This window comes from Mandrillus leucophaeus, unplaced genomic scaffold (assembly GCF_000951045.1).
Source record: "Mandrillus leucophaeus isolate KB7577 unplaced genomic scaffold, Mleu.le_1.0 Scaffold489, whole genome shotgun sequence".
Taxonomy (NCBI): Eukaryota; Metazoa; Chordata; class Mammalia; order Primates; family Cercopithecidae; genus Mandrillus; species Mandrillus leucophaeus.
The window spans coordinates 916,538-938,608 of NW_012105242.1; the positions used below are offsets into that span (position 1 = coordinate 916,538).

At 49.2% G+C, this 22,071-nt stretch overlaps 1 protein-coding gene across 1 annotated transcript in view; it reads right to left on the reverse strand.

Annotated features, from left to right (window-relative positions):
* PREX1 (phosphatidylinositol-3,4,5-trisphosphate-dependent Rac exchange factor 1) overlaps nt 1–22,071 on the reverse strand; it is a gene marked incomplete at its 5' end in the record, with an annotated part of 216,297 nt that overhangs the window by 65,796 nt on the left and 128,430 nt on the right. Inside the window, 4 exons of the mRNA XM_011995411.1 lie at nt 3,242–3,389; nt 4,908–5,057; nt 6,634–6,752; nt 14,744–14,877. Of these exons, the coding sequence (XP_011850801.1) occupies nt 3,242–3,389; nt 4,908–5,057; nt 6,634–6,752; nt 14,744–14,877 (551 nt within the window). The remainder of the gene's footprint in view (nt 1–3,241; nt 3,390–4,907; nt 5,058–6,633; nt 6,753–14,743; nt 14,878–22,071) is intronic.

Below are 22,071 nucleotides of genomic sequence, written 5' to 3' on the forward strand. Positions count from 1 at the left end.
GTGTCTCGCCAGCACTGTGCTGCACAAGTCACGTGTGTTCTCTCACTGCATCCTCTGACAGTCCTCAGAGGCACGTTTTATTATCCCCCTTTATCCGATCATTCACTGAGGCTCAGAGAGGTTAAGAAACTTGCCCAATGTCACACAGCTAGAAAGTGAGAGAACCAAAACTTGAGTCTAAATCTAACTCAAAGCCCAACCCTTGAGGGTGATAAAGACAAATCAGGCCGGGTGCAGTGGTTCAGGCCTGTAATCCCAGCACCTTGGGAAGCCAAGGCAAGAGGATTGCTTGAAGCCAGGGGTTTGAGACCAGCCTGGGCAACAAAGCAAGACCCCCATCTGTACAAAAAATAAATAAAAATTTGCTATAGAAGCCTGGCGCAGTGGCACGCACCTGTAGTCTCAGCTACTCAGGAGGCAGGAAGATCGCTTGAGCCCAGGAGTTTGAGGCTGCAGTGAGTTATGATCACACCACTGTACTCCAGCCTGAGCAACAGAGCGAGACCCTGTCTCTAAAAACCAAAAGATAAATCAGACACTTTTTATATTCACGCAGTTCCCTAATGGTGGAGAGAGATGTAGAGAGAGGAACTGCTAGGGAAAAATAAAATGTGCTGAGTAGAAATAAAAATGCATAGACGAGGCAGAGTACAGTGGGAGACGGCACCAGTGTGGCTTTGTGATCTTGTACAGAACCCTTCCCCTCTCTGTGCCTCAGTTTCCTCACTTTTAAAATGGGGAAAATGGCAGTGCCTGTTTCACGGTGTTGTGTGGGGATTAAAAGACAGGGCTGAATGCCAGTACATGCAGCAAAGGGCTTGATCAATATCTCGGTGGCTACCAAGTCCTTCCACCCCGGAGGACCGGGGGGCATCTTGGACAAGAAGGCTCAGTAGTGGAACCCTGGCGGGGGTAGCAGGATCACAAACCCTAGGGCTGTGCGTACAGCAAAGGCGTGCAGGAAGAAGCGTTTATCAGAACAATCTCCTGCAGAAAGGCTGGCCCTTTCAGACCTGCAGTTACAAAACAAGCCGCAATCCTGGCTCCATTTCAAATGGGCAGTAAAAGAAATCTCTCTAATCCTTCCTGAGGAGGCAGAACACTCCTCGAAGTTCTGATCACAGACAGGCTGTCCCATCGGTCCGGACTGGGCAGTTTGGCAGAAGATGGGAAGGTTCTCCGGCCCCAGGGGGCCCGGAAGCAGCCCCTCCTGAGGGAAAAACCTCCTTTCCTGTGGGATTAGGAGTTGGCTGAAAAGGCCAGCCAGGCCGCTCCGCCCCACCCGCCCCAGCCAGCAGGACTCCAGGGCCCAAACTCTCCTCTCCATGGAAGCTCAGAGCTAGAGTTCCTGATCCTTGAGGGCAACAGGGCACTGAGTCCAAGGCACCCTGCGGGTCTGAACCCTCCCACCTGCTGCCCCTCCACAAACCTCAGGCCATGAGTGCCAGCTGTCCCCAAGTCCACACTCGGCCTCCGTGGCCTGCGCAACATCCATACTGCACCCTGAACGTCTATCAGCATTTCAATCTCCACCGGGCTCCTGCTCCTTCCCAGGGACCTGCTCCTGCCTCCCCGCCTCTTCCTCCCCATGTCTTCTGGAGGAGCACCACCTTCTCGCCAGCAGCTCCACTCAGGGGTCTCTGCCCCCTCCTCTTTCCAATGCCATCATCGGGCCCCAGGGCCCAGGCCTGCCTCTTCTCTCCCTTCAGGTTCCCTTCCGCAGTTCAGGCCATCTTGTGGCTGTAAAGACCATTTAACGCCATATCCCATGTGTAGGTCCCCAGTGCAGACCGTTCTCCCCAAGTCAAGATTTTGCATCCAACCAACAAGCCCACATCTCCACCTGGGTGTCTACCAGTCTGACCGTAATCCGTCCACAACTGCACTGGTGGGCTTCCCGCTGCCCCCTGCAGCCTGCTCCTCCCACCGTCTTCTTCCCCTTCTCAAAGGAGCAACTCTAGCTTTCCAGCGCCTCGCAGTCCTGAACTCCCTTTATTTTTCCACCCCATCAGCAAATGCTGTTGCCTTCCAAGTTATCCAAAACACAGCCACTGCTCCCTGCCTCCACAATGACCATCCTGGCTCAAGCATGGCCCACGCAACCTCTCACCTGGTCCGCAACACTGTGATAAAACGGCAGCTTTTACCCTAGGCCTCTGCAAAGGCTTTAGGAAGTGGAGGCAGCTTAAGTCCTTACATTCTAAATAAAGTTCCCGCATTGCCGGCAAACTTCTCTCCCCAGCTGCACCACAAGTTTCATGAGGTTGCAAGTCCTTGGCACTGTCCTTTCCGGAGTGTCTAGCACATTATAGGGCCTCAAAACAGCCTGGTCATTTTACAAGGACTGGATTTCTTCTGCCTCTCCCGTGCCCCAGCCCTCACCCTCAGGTGACCTGAGTGTAAGAGCCAGCCTATCACACCTGTGTTCTGACCCCTTTGAACCCCAGTTATAAAATGGGGCTGTATTTCCCAAACAGAGGAAGTGGAGGCTCTGAGCACTGAGAAGGTTATAGAAGCTTCCCTTGCCCCTCACACGTAACTCAGGAAGAGAGGCCTCACCAGACACCCTCCCTGCCGACACCCTGACCTGGGACTGCCAGCCTCCAGAACTGTGAAGCAATACATTTCTGTTGTTTAAGCCACACAGTTTTGTGCGACTTTGTTATGGCAGCCCCAGCCAAAAAAAAATGGGGTGGGGGTGCCTACCTTTATTCTTCCAGCCCTTAAAACACCTTTGTAATCAATTACCTGTGTTCAATACCTCCCTGCCTGAAATACCTAGAGTGGCTTCTCTTTTCCCAAGTGCTACAGCAGCATTTTTCAAACCGTTAGTGCTTTATGAAACAATGTCATGGGTCTTGCCAGCATTAATTTTGAAATGAATGAAGAAGCAACTTGAATAGAACAGAAGGAATAGAACAGAATAGAAACAGATATTCTCAGAGTGGGATCAAGCACAGTAAGCTCTGTGAAACCTCCGCTTCAATCATGTATTACATGAATGGGTGTACCAGGTCACGGTGGAAAACTTATATCTGGCAGTGGGTTGAAAGACCTGATTCAGAGACCCCACTAGCCTTCTTGACCTCTGAGGACTGCTCCAAGAGGATTCAGGTCCTTTTGTGGCTCTGGCCAGAACGGCCCCTGGGCAGGGCCAGGCTGCATGGGTGGATGGGGATGATCTACCCCACCTCCAGCTGAGAGCCCAGGGAACCAGGGAGTTCAGGGTGAGGCCACTCACTTGCCAAGAAAGCACTTGGGGACAGTGCTCAGCTTTCTCCGGCGGTCCTTGATGAGGTTCACCTTCTTGTTCATCATCATGTGGTACAGCTTCTCCCCCTTCTCCGCAATCATGACGTAGGCGTCACGCTCCATGCCCAGCTTCAGGCCTGCACAGGGGCACGGTCAGCACTGGAGAGAGCACCAGACCCAGGGCAGGGAGGGGTCGGGGGGAGACAAGGGGCAGGCCCACAGCTCCTGAAAGCCGGCCTGCCACCTGCCCCCCCGACCTGCCCCCCACCACCACCACACCAGCGGCAGCTAGAAGGCACCGACTGTCACTGCCCTAGGCACCTGCCAATGACACCTCAAAACAACCATTTTACAGACAGCAAAGCTGAGACCCACAGAGGTTAAGTCCTGGGATAACAGGGGGTCATGCCTTCAACCCAGGAATCAAGCTCTACAGCTATGTTCTTAATCACTTTCCTATGGTGCCTCCCCAACCCGAGGGCGGGTCTCCAGATTCACAGGTCATCAGAAAACTTGTCAGGATCTTCATTCCAGCCCAGTGATAAAAGCCTGGTCATTCTTCCAGCCAGCGCTCACAGGACCTGACCCTAATCTCTGCCCACATGTTTCTATTTTGACTCCCATCTAATGTTGACAACAGCAAATGCTTTTACAGCACCTACAGTGTGACAGTACTCCTCATGAGAAACCCATAATAATAAGGTGCCATAATTATCCCCATTTTACAGATGAAGAAACTGAGGTCCAGAGAAGTTCAGTTCTCTGCCTAAGGTTGCCCAATTGGAAGTGGTGAAACCAGAATTTAGACCCAGGAAGTTGGTTCCAGATTTGTGCTCGTGACCACTGTGAACCCAGCCCTGAGTTCAGGATGTGGACAACAACCAATTCTCACCACCAAGACCCACCTGGGCCACACCCCCACCCATGATCCCACGTGCCCAACAAAGACCATGGAGATACTGATCGGCCTCAGCTAGGCCACATCCCTGAACCCCATCCCAGTCGTGACCACACTCTCAGCCCTGATCAATTTCAGAGGTCACAACCCTGCCTAACCAGGCCCCAGTTCAGTGGTTTATCTGGCCTAATATCATTTTAATAAATGTTGATGCAACATTTAGGATCAGAAAATGTCACCTAAAAATCCAGATGTCTAGCTTCTCTAGACAAACAATCCATGGATTTGGCCCCGCTGGGCCCACATTCCTGAGAGAGGATGGTGGCTTGTCTTGGGTGGAAGTAGGGAGAGGAGAGGAGAAGCGGATGGGTATGATATATATGCGAAAGGCAGAGTTAAAGGGACTTGTTGATCTATTGAATTTGGGGAGCAGGTGTTGCAGGGCAGACCAGGGATGATATGCACAGTTTGACTCGGAACTGTCGGGCAAAGGGAGGAGCCACTGACTGATATGCAGAAGTTGAGGGGAAGACCCTTCTATTGGGCCTCAGTTTCCCCATTTGTCTAGTGGGCAATCTCTGAGGTACTACCAAGTTGGAACAGTCCCAGAGCTCCCTGTCCCTTCAAATACCTGCTTCTTGCAGCTCTGATCCTCCTGAAAAGGACCCTATGCCCCTTCCCTAGACACAGCCCCCACTCAGAAGAAGCCATGCATAGCTCAGGGGTCCCAAGCGAGCCCCCCAAAGCCGCCGCTCACTCTCGCGCTGCTCCCGCTCGCGGATGATGGCGTCCAGCCACTTCTGCTTCTCCTCCGCCGTCTTGGCCATGCAGACAAACCACTTGTTCTTGGCCGTGTTGTGGATCTTCCAGCCATTGGTGACGGTATAGCCATTGCTGTGGTAATCCGCTGGTGGGGGCAGGAGGCAAAGATACAGCAGACACTCAGCCGCGTGACTCTCAACACTCCCCATTACCAAGCCTCTCCACCCCAGCACAGGGCAGGGTCCTCGCCTGCATCAGGATGGGGAACTGGACTTCCAGCCCTTCAAACGCTCACTTCTTATCCTTGTCCAGTGGAGAGGGAAGATCTTATGCAAACAAAGACCCCTCTCAACCACTCAATGACAGAGGACTTCATTTTAAGACTTTGCCTCTAGGCACAAACACAGCAGTGACTCATGGGGAGACACTTACCTGGAGCCCCAAAATGCTTCCTGGGCTCCTCCCATCTCACTCGGGCACTGAGGTTACTTAAAACTTTAGTGCCAGACTGACAAGCCAAGTTAAACATGGGACCCCTACCCAACGCTGGCTGGGATGGGACCTGGAAAACCTCTCAAACAGGTTAGCATGATCTAGGGAAGCGAAAGCCTGAATCTGAGGAGGGCTCCACAGGCTTCATGAGACTGCCAAAGGGGCTTATGGCTCAAAACCAAGCAAGAACCCCCGCTCTGGACAAGCTCAAAAGCACACATACTAGGAGATGCTCACATGAGCCCTCACAGCGTCACTGTACGTGACCGTGAGCGGTGGAAACAGGCCAAATGTCCATCACCCAAAGAATGCATGAAGCGTGGAACGTTCACGTGGTGGAACACTCTGCAGCAACGGAAACCAACAGGCTGCAAACAGCTACGTGCAGAGACATGGATGAACCCCACCAACGTGGTGCTGAGTGAAATAAACAGTTTGTTAAAAAAATGTAGACCATATTTTTGGGGTGGGGAGACAAGATGTCACTCTGTCGCCCAGGCTGAAGTGCAGTGGTGAAATCATGGCTCACTGCAGCCTCGACCTCCTGGGTTCAGACAATCCTCCCACCTCAGCCTCCCCAGTAGCTGGGACCACAGTTGCATGCCACCATGTCTGGCTAGTTTTTGTATTTTTTGTAGAGACAGGTTTTCTCCATGTTGCCCAGGCTGGTCTCAAATTCCTGGGCTCAAGCAGTCTGCCCACCTCAACCTCTCAAAGTGCTAGGATTACAGGCGTGAGCCACCACACCCAGCCACCATATTTTATGACCATTTAAGTAAAATGGTCATGACCATTATATGACCAGGTGGGTTGTATATATATACACACATACATATATAATCACATATATGTAAAGCCACTTAAACACATGTAATCATATAACCACTTATATAAGGTTCAAAAACAGAAATTTTAATTAAAATGTTTAGTCATAAATGCTTAGGAGATAAAAATGTTTTTAAAAAGCAAGAAAATGATCATCACAAAATTCAGACAGTGGTTACTTTTAGGGGGAAGAAGGTATTGCAAGGAGGAAGGATTTGGGGTGCAGTGTTTTATTTGTTAACTTGAATGCTAACCACCCAGATATTCGCTTTACGCATCTGTGCTCTGGGTACTTTTCTGTAAGTAGGTTACATCTCATGATAAAAGAAAAAAATATATTTAAATGAAACAGAGAGAGTGCGAGGGAGCAGGGAGGGCGCAGGCAGGGCTGGGGGAGGGGCTACCTGTCCCATCTTCCACGTTCTCGACCTCCATGACTTCAGTGTTGATTCGACCCCTGAAGATGTAGAGGGAGCCATTGATGGATTTGGTCCTCTTAGTGGACTTCTTGCTCCCGGTGACCCTGAAAGACAGTGAGAAGTCAGCGTCCCCTGCACGTCACCTCCCAGATGCAACTGTTTTCAATAGCACAAAGGGGAACGCAACACTGAGGGGAGACCAGGGGACAGAGAGGAGCCCCAGACAGGGTTCAGGAGCGGGCGTGTTTGGCTGGTGCTGGGGTAACCTGAACAAGTCTCTTCTCTTCCAGCCACAGCTTCCTCATCTGGAAAACAGGCTAATAGCCTTCCTGACCCCACAGAGCTACTTTTCAGCCAAGAGGAGACATGGGAGACCAACAGGAGGTAACAGAAACCCAATCTTCTTGTCTAGAAAATGGGGACAGGCCTATTAAGTTTCTCAAAGACAGGAACCTCCTGAAATAGGACCAGAATGGAAGGAGGCTTGGAATTGGTGGTCCATTCATCCATCCATCCATCTATCCATCATCCACCTTCCCATGGTTCAATCATTCACTCAAGTGAATTCTATCATTCACCCATTCCTATAGTCTAAATGTTGGTGTCCCTCCAAAATTCATAAGTTATATCCTAACCCCCAAGGTAATGGTATTAGGAGGTAGAGCCTTTGAGAGATGATGAGGTCAGGGGGAAAAGGACCTCATGAATGAGATTAGGCCCTTATAAAAGAGGCCTCAGAGAGCTTGCTCACCCCTTCTGCCGTGGGAGGACACAGCAAGAAGGCACCATCTATGAAGCAGAAAGCAGGCCCTTGCCAGCACCGAGTCTACCAGCACCTTTAATCTTGGACTTCACAGCCTCTAGAACTGTACAAAATACATTTCTGTTTTTACTTTATTTCATTTTATTTATTTTTTATTATTTTTAAGACAGAGTCTCGCTTTGTCGCCCTGGCTGGAGTGCACTGGCGTGATCTTAGCTCACTGCAACCTCCACTTCCCGGCTTCAAGTGATTCTCCTGCCTCAGCCTCCCAAGTAGCTGGGACTACAAGCATGTCTCACCATGCCCAGATAATTTTTTGTATTTTTAGTAGAGACAGGGTTTCACTGTGTTAGCCAGGAAGGTCTCCATCCATCTCCTGACCTCATGATCCACCCACCTCGGCCTCCCACCGTGCCGGCCTTATTTTATTTATTTATTTATTTTTTTGAGATGGAGCCTCGCTCTGACGTCCAGGCTGGAGTGCAGTAGTATGAGCTCAGCTCACTGCAGCCTCCGCCTCCCAGGTTCAAATGATTCTCCTGCCTCAGCCTCCCAAGTAGGTGGGACTACAGGCATGTGCCACCACACTCGGCTAATTTTTGTATTTTTTGTAGAGACGGGGTTTCACTACATTGGCCAGGCTGGTCTTGAATTCCTGACCTCAAGTGATCCACCCGCCTCGGCCTCCCAAAGTGTTGGGATTACAGGTATGAGCCACCACGTCCAGCCCGAATTTCTGTTGTTTAAAACCTCCAGTTTCTGGTATTTTGTTATAGCAGCCTGAAGGGACTAAAACAGTCACTGAACAAACATTTGGCCAGAGCTTCCTATGAGGAGGATACCAAGTCAGGAGCCATGGGGAGTCACTCATCTGTGTAACCAACAAGCCACGTGGAGAATGTGCCAGGCACTGTTTTAGGTACTGGGGCTGCATGGCTGAACAAAACAACATCTCTGGGAACTCAACTTCTAATATAGGGTTGGAGGCGGGACACAGAGACAGTCCCTAAGTAAGGTAAACCATATGTTAGATCAGAGGCTCTGGTGGAAGATAGCGCTCTGGTGAAGATAAATGCTCTGGTGAAGATAGGGCAGAAAATGAACTCCCAGAGCTCAATGGCCACTTGGTGGTGTGCACAGGCCTCTGCTCCAGCAGGTGGGCTGTATGCTCACCAAGAGCCAGTGGGTGTGTTCCCACACCGACTTGGCTGATGTGTACTTGTTACTCTAAGTGGGTAAATGAAATATGAGATAAGCTGAGGATTCGGGAATCTGGAAGAGACTTATCTCTCTGAAAACTAACTGTAAGGGGTGAAGATGTGGGCTTCTGCTGTGTGTGTGAGATGGGAGCCACGGAGGGTTGGAGTGCAGGCGGAATGGGATGGACTTCGGTTTCAAGAGACTCCCTCTGTCTGCTGGTGGAGAAGGGACTAGAACCAGAGAGGAGACCACTGCAATCATCAAGATGAGAAAGGATGAGAGTGCGCATGTGTGCGTTTGTGTGTGTATACACATACATATAAACATATACATATATATGTGCATATATTTTTGTAAACTTGGTATTAAAGTATAAAATCTACACAGGAAAAAAATGCCCAAAGAAGCATTAATATGGCTCAATTAATTTTTGCAAGGGAACACACCTGTATCAACATGTTTAGCTCCCCATAAGCACCCCCTTACACCCCTTTCCCATCCCTGCCCTCTTCCCCTGACAAGGGTAACCACTGTCCTGACGACTAACCCCATAGATTTGCTTCGCCTGTGTTTGAACTTTACACAAATGGAATCATAAGTGTGTACTTTTGTGTTCAGCTTCCTTCACTCAGCCTCACGGCTGTGAGAGTTACCGATGCTGCCGGGGGGGGTGACGTGGCCACACACTGGGCGTCTTTCCAGTGTGGTGCTGCTGTGAGATTCCTGCACGTGCCTGACAGAGGCATTTCTCTGGGTTAGATACCTGAGGAGCTGAATTACTGAGTGATAAGGAATGTGCATGATTAGCTTTAGGAGATACTGCCAAGCTCTTTTCCAAAATAGTTGTACCGATTTTCCCATGCCTAACAGTGTAGGAACATTCTGGTTGTCCCATATCCTCTATAACTGGTATTTTATTTCTCATTTTGGCCATTATGGTACGTATATAGTAGTAGCTCATTAACATTTCATCTGTAGTTCCCTGATAAGTAAATAACCTCAAACACCACTGCATGTTTATTAGTGATCTGGTGCCTTCTTTTGTGAAATGACTGTCCCTTGTCATTTATTGTTGAATTTTCTTAATTATTTAAAGCAGAGGTTGGCAATTGTTTTTTTCTGAAAAGGGCCAAATAGTACACATTTTCAGTTTCGTAGGCCATACGGTCTCTTTACAACTACTCAACTCTGCCCTTATGGCATCAAAGCAGCTAAGACTGTATATAAACAAATGGGTATAGCTGTGTTCCAATAAAACTTTATTGACAAAAATGGGCACAGGGCCAAATCTGGCTACAGGGCCTCTTTATATATTCTGGATGTGAACACTCTAGCCATTATATGGACTATAAAAACCTTTTCCCAGTCTGTGGCTTGTCTTTTCACTCTCCTCACAGTATTTTTTAATGAAATTCTTAATTTTAACATAGTCTAATGAATTTAGTTCTCCTTCACAACTATACTCTTTGTCCTATTTAAGACATTTGCTTACCCCTAGCTCATGAAGATACTCTCCTTTGCTTTCTTCTAGAAGCCTTATTGTTCTACCGTTTACATTTAAATCTATGATCCAGCTGAAGTTGATTTTTGTGTTTGGTATGAGGTAAGGGTCAAGAATCACCTTTTCCCCCACTGGATATCAAACTGACCAAGCACCATTTATTGTACTGCATTACTGCTTTTGTTGAAATTCAAATGACTGCTTACATGTGGGTCTATTTCTAACTCATTATTTGATTCCATTACTCTACGTATCTGTTTTCATACCAATACCACGCTATCTTAATTACTATGACCTTACAGCAGGACTTGGAATCTGGTAATAATGGTCCCTTAGCTTTGACCTTCTTCATAATTGTCTTTGCTATTTCTGTCTCTGGATTTTCCTGTAAATTTTACAGTCAGCTGATCATACACACACACACATACATACATACACATGTACACAAACCCCCTCCTAGAGTTTATTGGAATTGCACTGAGGTTCTGGACAAAGTTTGATGACAGGATGGAAAGGACTTGCTGATGAAGTAGGTATGGGGATAAGTTTAGCTCAAAATCAAGAAGATTCTGTCTTCAGCTCCTGAGCAAATTTCTTCTCCTGCCTCCAGACTCAAGCAGATACCCGCTCTTCCTGGGTCCTGAGCCTGCCAATCCTAGGATCAGAACGACACTATTGGCTTGTCTTCAGCTTGCGGACGACAGAACTTGGGACCTGTCAGCCTCCATAATCACATGAGTCAATTGCTTATTTAAATCTCTTTACACACACACACACACGCACACACACACACCCTATTGGGTCTGTCGCTCTGGAGAACCTTGACTTAATACGAATTTTGGTACCATTTACTGGTAATGAGGAAGATCCAAGGGGCAGAAGTAAGATAAAAAAGAAGAGCCCTTTTCAGACACAACTAAAGTGTGAGCTACGTGTGAGACACCCAAATAAAGATACATATTTCTATTTCTTCCACTTGACCACGTACCAGGCCTTATTCTAACCACATTACACGTCTACCCTTCACATGTTTTACTCTGTAAAAACAACCCCATGAAATGAGGACTACTTTTATCCCCATATAACGGGTAGGAAAACAGAGGCACACACAGCTGACATAATTTGCTCAAGGTCACACAGATAGTAAGCACAGCCTCTATGTTCTTTTTTCTTTTTCTTATTTTTTTTTTTTGAGACAGAATCTCGCTCTGTCCCCCAGGCTGGAGTGCAGTGGCGCCATCTCAGCTCACTGCAACCTCCACCTCCCGGATTCAAGCGATTCTCCTGCCTCAGCCGCCCGAGTAGCTGGGATTACATGCACATGCCACCACACCCGGCTAATTTCTTTGTATTTTCAGTAGAGACAGGTTTTCACCGTGTTAGCCTGGATGGCCTCGATCTTCTGACCTTGTGATCCGCCCGCCTCGGTCTCCCAAAGTGCTGGGATTACAGGCATGAGCCACTGCGCCCGGCCCTCTGTGTTCTTAATGGCAAAACGCTACTGCTGCCTCTAAGATGCTAAGCAGGGGGTTGAGATGCATGCAACTTTGCTCTTCTGGGTCTTGGTTTCCCCTTCTAGAAGATGGGAGGTGGGTTTTTAAAACACTCCTTCCCGTTTTCCACTTCAGACACCCAAGGAGCCTCTGCTTTTGAATTCGCCCAGAAGCACTGTGAGTCAGAGACCTCCCCTGACCCATGTCCTGGACGGGTGGTGCCCTGCATGACCCAGACAAAGACAAACACAGTCAGCAGTCACCAAGCCACTCCAGGCATTGCCTGCACCCACATCGGACTCAGGCCGGGAGATCCACTCACCATTGCCCAATCTCCTGGGCCTCTCAGAGCTCAGCCCTTTGGCTCTCCATCCAAAAGCAGGAATGCTGGCCACCTGCCAGCTTCTCTCAAGAGACAGATGTGCCCTTTCCCTGCAGCCAGCCTGGCTCGCTTGTGGAAGTGAGGTGGGGAATGGCCTTGAAAGGCTCAGGGCGCCCACAAGGAAGGCCCTAGGGAGCCCACTTGGAATCCGGTACTATCAGAATCAGCTGCTGTCCCTGCACAGGTGAGACTGCCTCAGAGGAGGCAGAGTCTGCACCCGGAAGCCAAAGGCTGAGTAAACTCAGCTAAAAGTTGGGAGCAGGTCACAGAGGCCTAAAGGGACGTTCTGTTTTCCAAACTCCAGTGTTCTGGGAAAAGTGCCTGCTCCAGACTGCTCGGGGCAGAGTGGTGGGGCAGGGCTCAGGGCGGACATTGGCAGCAGCCCTGAAACTACCCAAGGAGGACTCTGAGGACAGCCCCAGAGAGACCAGAAAGGAGGCAGGGAAAGAGGAGAAGGGGGCGTTCATGAGCGGACAGCAGGACATGAGACAGACAGACCTCAAGGAGTGGGCGGGAATGAAGGAGCAAATGAGAAAGGGCCATGCTGAGCTAGCCACTGGGAGACAGCAGAAGCAGGAGGCCCAGGCCCTCACAGGGAGGGCCAAGCCCAGAACAGGGGAGAAAGGGCAGTGGGGAAGGGCCTGTGGTTTCAGAGCCTCCTGTGCACCAGGAGCTGTACCTGTGTGACCACACCAGAGCCAAGTTAACAACAATGGTGCTGGCAGCTACTATGCTGTGCACCCACTATATGCCAGGCAAACTCACATATCTGATCTTCAACAGTCCTAAGAGGTACATACGATCATTGACTCTGTGTTACAAAAGAAGAAACTGAGGCACAGAGAGAGGCAAAGTCACAGAGCTGCAAAGGCGGCTAACCAGGGATCCAATGGGGGGGCCTAGCTCTTAACCAAACTACCACAAGAAGGGTCTGATCGTCCCCACTTTACAGAAGAGAAAACGAAGGCTCAGAGAGGCCCACTGGAAGAGGAGGACAGTGGGAAGCCCACACATGGGTATGGAGCATCCATTATTCATCCAGTGGTAAGGTTTCTCACTGCACCTTAGGAGGCCAGCACAGACAGACAAGGAAACTGAGGCTCAGAGATGATCAGTGGCATGGCCTGGACCACAAAGCAAGTTATAGGAAATGCTGAAGGTAGGGCTTAGGGCCTGGACCTCAGGCCTCAGCTCTAGTCTTTGCTAGACAGAGGAGTTAAGAAGCCTCTGAAACATCACTATTTTGTCCCTAACACAAAGTAACAGCAAAGAGATTTTGAAAAGTGCTGCAGGGGTCAGCTGAGACCATCCTATAACTACTGACCATGAAAACGTAAAGTCAGGAATCTCTCTGTGCCAATCCACCCACCCACTCACACATCCAACCATCAGTTCCCACCAACTACTACAGGCATCCACCCGCCGCATCCACCTCCTAATTTCCCCTCTCTCCAATCATTCACCCATCCATCCACTCAGTAATCCAACTGTCCCACTTTCCCTTCCAGAGCCCAACCACCTCAGCAACTACCAACTAAACACCTACCCATCCACCAACATGCCAACCAACTGGCCATCCATCCACTAATCTCCAAACCTCTGTCACCCACCCACCTTCCCAATTATATAACCACCCATCCATCCATCCATCTACCCAATCACTCAATACACCATACCAGAAGACTCCAATCTACCATTCATCTAGACACATATCTGCCAATCTTCATATCCATTTCTCTAACTGCCTGAACATCCACACATGCCCCTAGCTTTCCATCTATTCTTCCATCCAGCCGTCTCCTAAACCTCCAAGCATTCAAACACTCATTCACTCACCCACACGTCAATTCCAACATCCATCCACATTCTTTCCTTCCCTCCCTGCCTCCTCCTATCTACCATCCATTCACCTCCCAAACCTCCACCATCTGTGCCTCATCCCGTGTGCCCACACAACCCGTCACCACACTTTCCATCACACATACACCTGCCTCTGTCTACCTACTCAGTCATCCATCCACTTATCCCTAGACTCTACAGATTGCAAGAAGCACCAGTGAGAGACACAAAGAAGCTGAAGAAACTATCCCGACCCTCCGAAAACTGAACAGTGAAAGAGCTTCACTTCTCTCGAACCCTCAACTTTTAGATCTTAGAATTACAGGATGTTGGTGTCACAAAGAACCTCCCAGTTTCCAGTCATCTAGACCTACACTATCCAATATGGTAGCCACGAGCCACAGGCAGCTACTGAGCACTTCAAACGTGCCCAGGACAAATTCAGGTGTTTTGTGAGTATGACATACACACCAGATTTTGAGGACTTAGTGTAAAAAAAAAAACCCACCACACAAAATATCTCTTTAATAATTTTTTAAATAATAATTACATGTATAATTATAATCGAATATAATATTCTAATATTTGGGGATCTATTAGGTTAAATAAAATATATTATTTAAATTCATTTTACCTGTTTCTTTTTACCTTTTTAAAGGTCAAAAAGTAAATTTTTTTTACTTTTTTTTTTACTTTTTTACTGTTTTATTTACGTCTTGACTTGTTACATTTTTTAAAGGCTACTAGAACATTTAACATAACGTGTGGCTCGCATCATATTTCTACTAGCAGCACTGATTTAGAACAAATCCCTCACCTCACAGGAAAGGGAGGCCCAGAGAGGGGAGTGACAAGCCCAGGGCATCACCTGGAGAAGGTAGCAGGCTAGACCCCATCCCAGTGTCCTGGCCACTCACCTGGATTTCCGCTTGCAGTAGACGAGGAGGTTGTCGAAGAGGAAGAAGGCCCTTTCCTGGATGTTGCCCGCCGAGATCTTTAACAAAGTCCCTTGCAGGAGGAGCTGAGTGCAGATGTCGGTGAGGTTGGAACCCTGGGAGAGCAATGAGGATGCAGTGAATGAGCCTACCCAGGAACATCCCCTTCCTTTCCCAGAGATAGAACCTACTACTACCACCTGCCGCACGCCAGAAACTCCACCAGCAAGCCTGTCAATGGACAGAAAATCAATACAATGTGATTAGTGGTTTCCATCTGCTGAGCATGCCAGGAAAATCCTGGGGAGGGCACACTGATGTGACCGCATGTCCCTTTTACAGGAGAGGGACTTGGGGCTCAGGAAGGAATGACTCATCCAGCTCATATAGCTAATAGGTCCTAGTCAGCATCTGGGTATGTTTTGGTTCAGTTTTTGTTTTTTGGATTTTTTTTTTTTTTTTTTTTTTTTTTTAAAGTAGAGTTTCACTCTTGTTGCCCAGGCTGGAATGCAATGGCGCGATCTCGGCTCACGGCCACCTCCGCCTCTTGGGTTCAAGGGATTCTTCCTGCCTCAGCCTCCCAAGTAGCTGGGATTACAGGCATGCACCACCATGCTCAGCTAATTTTGTATTTTTTTAGTAGAGACAGGGTTTCACCATGTTGGTCAGGCTGGTCTTGAACTCCTGACCTCAAGTGATCCAACTGCCTCGGCCTCCCAAAGTGCAGGGATTACAGACATGAGCCACCACGCCTGATCTCATTCAGTTTTTATTGTGGGTTTTTTTTTTTTTCACCTATTCCTTCCCCACTATTTATTTATGTCTTGACTTGTTACTATATATCCCTCATCTGAATGCCCCTTCTGTAAGGACAGGGCCCGAATCAACTATGTGCCCTGTGTATGCCCAGCACCCACAACATTCTCTGGCACACAGTAGGTGCTCAACAAATGCAATGTGTAAAACATCAGGGGCAGGATCCTGTGGGCATTCCACCTAGCTAAGTTAAAGATGTACATGTCAATCCTAAACCTGGTCACCTATGCTGAGAGGCAGGGGAAGGGGTGACAAAGTTCACTGAATGCATGAAGTTCACTGAACATCAGTGAGCATCCGGGCAGAGTGGCTGGGAAAGGCATCAGGGAGGAGCCAGCAGACCTTGGAAGACAAAAATTAAGATAAAGAGGCTGGCCGGGCGCGGTGGCTCATGCCTGTAATCCTTTGGGAGGCTGAGGCAGGAGGATTACCTGAGGTCAGGAGTTCAAGACCAGCCTGGCCAACATGGTGAAACCCCATCTCTACAAAAATACAAAAATTAGCCGGGCATGATGGCGGGTGCCTGTAATCCCAGCTACTCAGGAGGGTGAGGCAGAGAATCGCTTGAACCTGGGAGGCAGAGGTTGCAGTGAGCCGAGATCACACCATTGCACTCCAGCCTGGGTGACAGAGCAGAACTCTTATCTTAAAAAAAAAAAAAAAAAAAAATAGAAAAAGAGGCTGAGGGCAGGGATGGGAAGGTCCTGGTTGGGAGGGACCCTCAGAGCCTGGGATCACACAGGTCTCCCTGAAGCCGAGAGGACCCAGGCAAGGGCAGAGAGATCCCAAAGTCCAAAGAGAGAAGAAAAGAGACCTTGGTGGGCACCGAATGCCAAATGAGGCAGCCCCTCAATCCACGTCCCTCTTCTGTCATTTTGGGGAATGGAGTCTTGCCTGGTACTTGGCTGCCCAGCCACAGACTACATCTCCCAGTCCCCCTTGTGCCAGGTGTGGTCACATGACTAAGCGATCACCAATGTGCCTCACTGCCAGGGCACATCCTTGAAAGAAAATGGCTTCCCTCCCTTTCCTCTTTCCACAGGCTGGGGTGGTGGGATACACTGCAGCAGATGGTGGGGTAAGGAGCTGGAGGGAAACTGGGTCCTGGCAGAGCAGAGCTGCCCACCCCAGCCTGGCTGTCCGCCTCTGCGCTGCTAATGAGAACTGCGTTGCAATACTAATGAGCCACCTCCCTGAGGCCGCTGCATCGCTTCCCTACAGCAGTCAACCGCGGACTTTAATTAATACAATAAGGTACAGACAACAGGGTGCCACGGACATTTAGGCCCAAGGAATATTATGCAAAAGCAGTGTTTTAAGGGAGTTTCATGTGACAGACCGGCAGATTACACTGAAGAAAGAAACAAGAAGTGATGTCCCTGCCTGGAAATGAACTTGGGGAGAGAGGAATAATTATTCACAGAATCTCCTTCCCCAAACACTGAACACCCAGAACCAACATGGAGTTCCTACCCCACTGGGACCTGCTGACTCAATTCTTTCTGAGACCCAGTAAGGGGAACTGGTTCTGGCAGCCGAGAAGCCAGGCTGTCTGCTAACGGCCTACAAGGGACTCTCTCGCTGGTGTTAGAGCTGGTCTGCTCTGTGCCCATGGTCCAGTTGGGTACAACAAACCCTTTCACTCAACAGTGCCAGAGACCCCTCTGGAGACCGGGAAAGCAGCTTCCTTGTGGTGAAGAGCTGTGCAGCCGGGACAGGAGCCTGCACTCATTATCACACATCACGGCCTTCGGCTTGGCTAGGGGCCAGGTGGGCACGGATGACTGCATGCCCACAGACAGATCTCAGGTTTCCAGCGAGGCAGCAGCCTGCTACACCAACACTCAGGGCTGTCATGAGGAAGCGCCCCTGGGACCCCAGGCATCCTCGCAAACAGGGTGACAGGGACTCCCTGGAGCTTCATCATGGCCCATGGGCAGCACAGAGCAGACACCAGTTTGGCAGTCCCTGGAGCCCATGTACCTCCCCTTCCTTTTGCCTTGGCTCCCTCTTGCCCACCCACCAACCCTTCTAGGCTCCAAAGGGGCAGTTGAAGAAGAATCTGGTACCTGGCCCAGCTGCCAAACCCCAAGGTCACACAGCCCTAGACCTGAACCCTGCTGCCAAGGCCATCTCGGGGGACCTAGGAGAGGAAGTGCGCCCAGCCTGGGAAGCTGCCTCTCCAGCCTTGGCTAATCACCACCCAGCCAACTGCAGCTGAAATGCCAAGCACACTACAGGGCGATACCCCCTCCACCCCAGCCCTGCTGAGAAGCCCAGCCGCACTCTCAATCTCCCTGAAATCTTTGAATCCAGGTCAAGGGTGATGCTAGGGGTTGGATGCACAGGGAAGAGGCTAAGCACCAAGAGATGTGGACCAGTCAGGACTGAAGACCTCCTTCCTTCCAGACATGCACACTCAACCATGATGGAGATGGAGATGACAAAACCTTATACACGCAAAGCCAATACATGCATGGGGTGGCCACATGCCACGCACTGTTCTAAATATCTTGCACAAACTCAGCTAATCCTCAGGACAATTCTCATTTTACAGATGAGGAAACTGAGGCACAGCGTGGTAAAGTGACTTGTTCATGGTCGCATAGGTGGTAAGGCCGTGAGGTAGAACTTGAACCCAGACAAGCAGCCTCCACTCCCCCACCCGCTCACCTCTAACTCAGGCCGCTCTTCGAGGACAACCTGAAGAGTTTTCTTTGCAATCGTTAGTCTAGAGCAGGAGTCTCCAAGGGGAGAGACCCTGTCCCACTGGGAGCCCAAAGCACCCCAGGGAGGGTAGGAAAAAACTACGAGCTTTGTAGTGATTTTGTTTCCTCACTCCTGTTTCCTTCTCTCCCCTTGTGGGTGAGTGAACAGTTGATCATCTCCTAAACCAGGGCTTCCAGATCCAGAGCCAGAAAGTGGAGTGCCCCCCTGCCTGCCTGCCTCCCTCCCTCCCTTTCTTTTTTTTTTGATGGAGTCTCACTCTGTCGACAAGGCTGGAGTGCAGTGGCACCATCTCAGCTCACTGCAACCTCCGCCTCCTGGGTTCAAGCGATTCTCCAGCCTCAGTCTCCCGAAGTAACTGGTATTAATAGGCGTGCTCCACCACACCTGGCTAATTTTTCTGTTTAGTAGAGATGGGGTTTCGCAGTGTTGGCCAGGCTGGTCTCAAACTCCTGGCCTCAGGTCATCCACTCGTCTCGGCCTCCCACAGTGCTGGGATTACAGGTGTGAGCCACTGCACCAGGACTGTTTCTTTCTTATTAAGAGCACACAGTTCCTTCTCATCACTGTGAGCTTCCCACGGAAGTCCATGGGGCTGTATCTGCAGTGTGCCTCTGAGGAGGCGCAGCCCACACTGGGCACAAGTTCTAGTCAAAGCTCTTGGATGCTTTTTCCATCTAAAATAAATAAATAAAGAGATCCCACTTTGCTGCCGGGGCTCCTCCTGACATGTATTGGGCGTTTTCTCTGAGCCAGCCACTGCCGAGGACTCTGTAAGCATCAACTCCCCCGTCCTCAAGTGACCCATGACGGGGGTACTCCCATGATCCCGACTTTGCAGATGAGGAAACTGAGGCAAAGAAATCTCTCCCCACAGAGGCGGCTGTCTCATTCACTCACTTGCAAGGTTTTGTGACACTGCCATTTCCTTGTGCTCAGCAAAATGGATTCGCAGATTAACTTATCTGGTTTTAACTAAACCAGTCTCACAACAAACAGTGGCTTACAAAGGATCAGGGGCTAAAAAACACACATATGGGAGATCGAACTCATGAATGATGCAACCTCAAGCAAACAGCAAGAAAGTGGCCAAGACAAGACTCCCCTTGCTCCAAAAACAAGCCCCTTGTCAGACATATTTCAAGAGAGAGATGACAGCCATCGGATCAGATCAGTAAGGGGTCACACAGAAAGATGGGAAATACCAAGAAGAATATCTGAAATAAAGATGTGCAATCACTGTCATTAACATGAACTGCTCCCTAAGTCATGCTGTCCTCAGAGACTGTAACAACTAACAGATAGCATGGAAGCAGCTCCACTATTAGACATTAATTTGTCTAGCTAGAATGTATTATTTTCACAAGTCACCTTGAGGAACAAACTGTATTTTAAAAACCTTTCTACTTCATAGGAAACAATTTCACGTTTTTCAAAGGACATTCATATTCCATACCTCACTTTATCTTCCAAATGAAACCAAAAAATAACTTCAGAGATATTATCACTAAAATTAAACAAATAGGAGAAAATAAGGCCCACCAGGCAAGACAAACTTACCTGAGGCAGAGCAGTCTGTAAGTTACAGGGCTGGGCCTCAAAACCCAGTCCCCGTGCCTCAGCCGCCTCATCTGTAAAATGGGGATAATAGCACCTCCCTTGTAGGGTTGGAAGCTCACAACAGGTGCTAAATAACTGCCAGCAATTCTTATTTTAAGTCACTTTATTTCCTATTGCATCCAGAAACAGCGGCCACTGAGGGCCACTGAGTTCTCAAACTGTCCATGTTCAGGGTCACAAAGGGTTTTAAAGACCCTTGGTTCCCATTTCCCTAGGCCCTTACCAGAAAAAAAAGGCATCTGGAAATCACTTCTGGTGCAGCTGCCAAAGAGCTTGCTCAATACCCTCTCCTCCGGGGCCCATGTGAGAAATGTCTTTTCCAACTGAGTGCCAGGAAACTCTGTCTCCCAGAAGAACTGCTTTGCTTCTTCCTTTTTGGACAATATTAGGTAACTTATGTGTGTTGCTCTTTTCACCTTGGCTTCCAGGAAACTCAAAGCCCAAATAGACAGATGTTTAAATTAGTCACCTCTGTTTGCTCTCGAGGTTCAAAGTGGCCATGTGACCCATTTCTGGCCAATGTAATGAAAGGGGACACCTGCACGGGGCTTCTAGAAAAGGCTTTCCTCCACCAGGGAAGAGAGTTCCCCACTAACTACCCTGGCCATGCCCCTGTCTCCTCCGGTTTTGAACACATGGTGCCTGGAGCTGCTGCCTTCATGGAAGCATGAGGGGAAGAGGAGGATCACCAGAGACCAAATCAGAGCTCTGCCATCATGAGGCTGAGATGAGAGTCTTAGAGGATGCATCCTAACTGACGCACCTGAGGATCAGGCAACTTTCAGATGCAGGAAACAGAAACTAAGCCGTGTACTTTTAAGCAAAAAGGAAGGAGGGGCTTTACTTACTCACTGAAGGGGCTAGAGGAGCCAGGAATCCAGGCCGAGGGCCCTAGAAAACCAACCTCACTGCAGAACTGACCCACCAGGGGAGCCACTGCCCCTACCCCAGGTGGGAAAGGAAAATCAGAACATCACCTGTCCAAGCTCAGGCTCCAGGAAAAGGTGGCCCAGGCAGCATTGGGGATTCAGTAGTTGTTGCCTCAACTGTCAACTGCAAAGCCGTCCCATGGCTGCTGTCCCACCAACAGTAAAAAAGGAATGCCTATGCCATGCATCTGACATGCAGGAAGCTGGCGCCCGGGCCCTGTCCTAATGTTACCATGGAAAGCCAGACACAACCATGGCTGTGCTTTGCTGCAAAAATAGCACAGGGGTGGCCTCCGCCCCACTTCCACTTTCCAAATCTCAAGCAGCTGGATCTGTTCTTGGCCAGACCCCAAATCATACCCCAAACTGAAGCTGGGAAATAGAGCTCTTTACTCTCCAGCCTCAGCTGGGCAGGAAGGCCCAGCAGAAGGAGAGCAGGGGACATGGCAAGTGGATTGGCCGATCCACAATACCCACCCCTCCCTGAATGCAGCCGCTCTCCTCTCTGCAGCCAAACCCATAACCTCACAGCAACACAGCCTCACATTTAGGATTCCCCAGCACAGAGAAAAGAACTAGAAATCCCAAATATGGCAAGTGCCTCCAAAGGCCAGAAAATCCAAAGGGCCTAAGGCGTATGATTCACGTAACAATCCCTGCCCGAGAGCCTTTCATCGTCCCTCTTAATCTCCCGTTCCAGCTGTATTTACTCTGATACAGATTTTTTCATTTACTCATATTTTTCCATTTCCTTCTACGGAGTCACAGGAAACCTCTAATAATCTAAGGAAGGCATGGGGACTTAAATCCAATGATCTCAAGAACCCTATCCCCTAATAATCATGATAGTAATACCAACAGCTACCATTCATTGAGTACCTACTATGTACCAAGTACAGATGAGGATACTGAAGTTCAGAGAAGTGATGCCATTTGCCTAAAGTCAGCCAGCAAACGAGTGTCAAAGCCAGAATTCTGTCCTGGAGTGGACGCTAAAACACTACCCTTGACGTTGGCATCAATAGTTCAAAGGCCTCCACATACCAGGCAACGCATGAAAGAGAAGGGGTGGGGAGATAACAGGGGATAGTGGGGACTGAAGGAAACTAGAAGCTAAAGTGACTATTTCCATGAGATATAGGGGCCCAGTGTCACCAAGTTTTTAAGAGAAACTTGAAATGCGATTTTTTATTTGGATTTAATTGAAAAATAATTAAG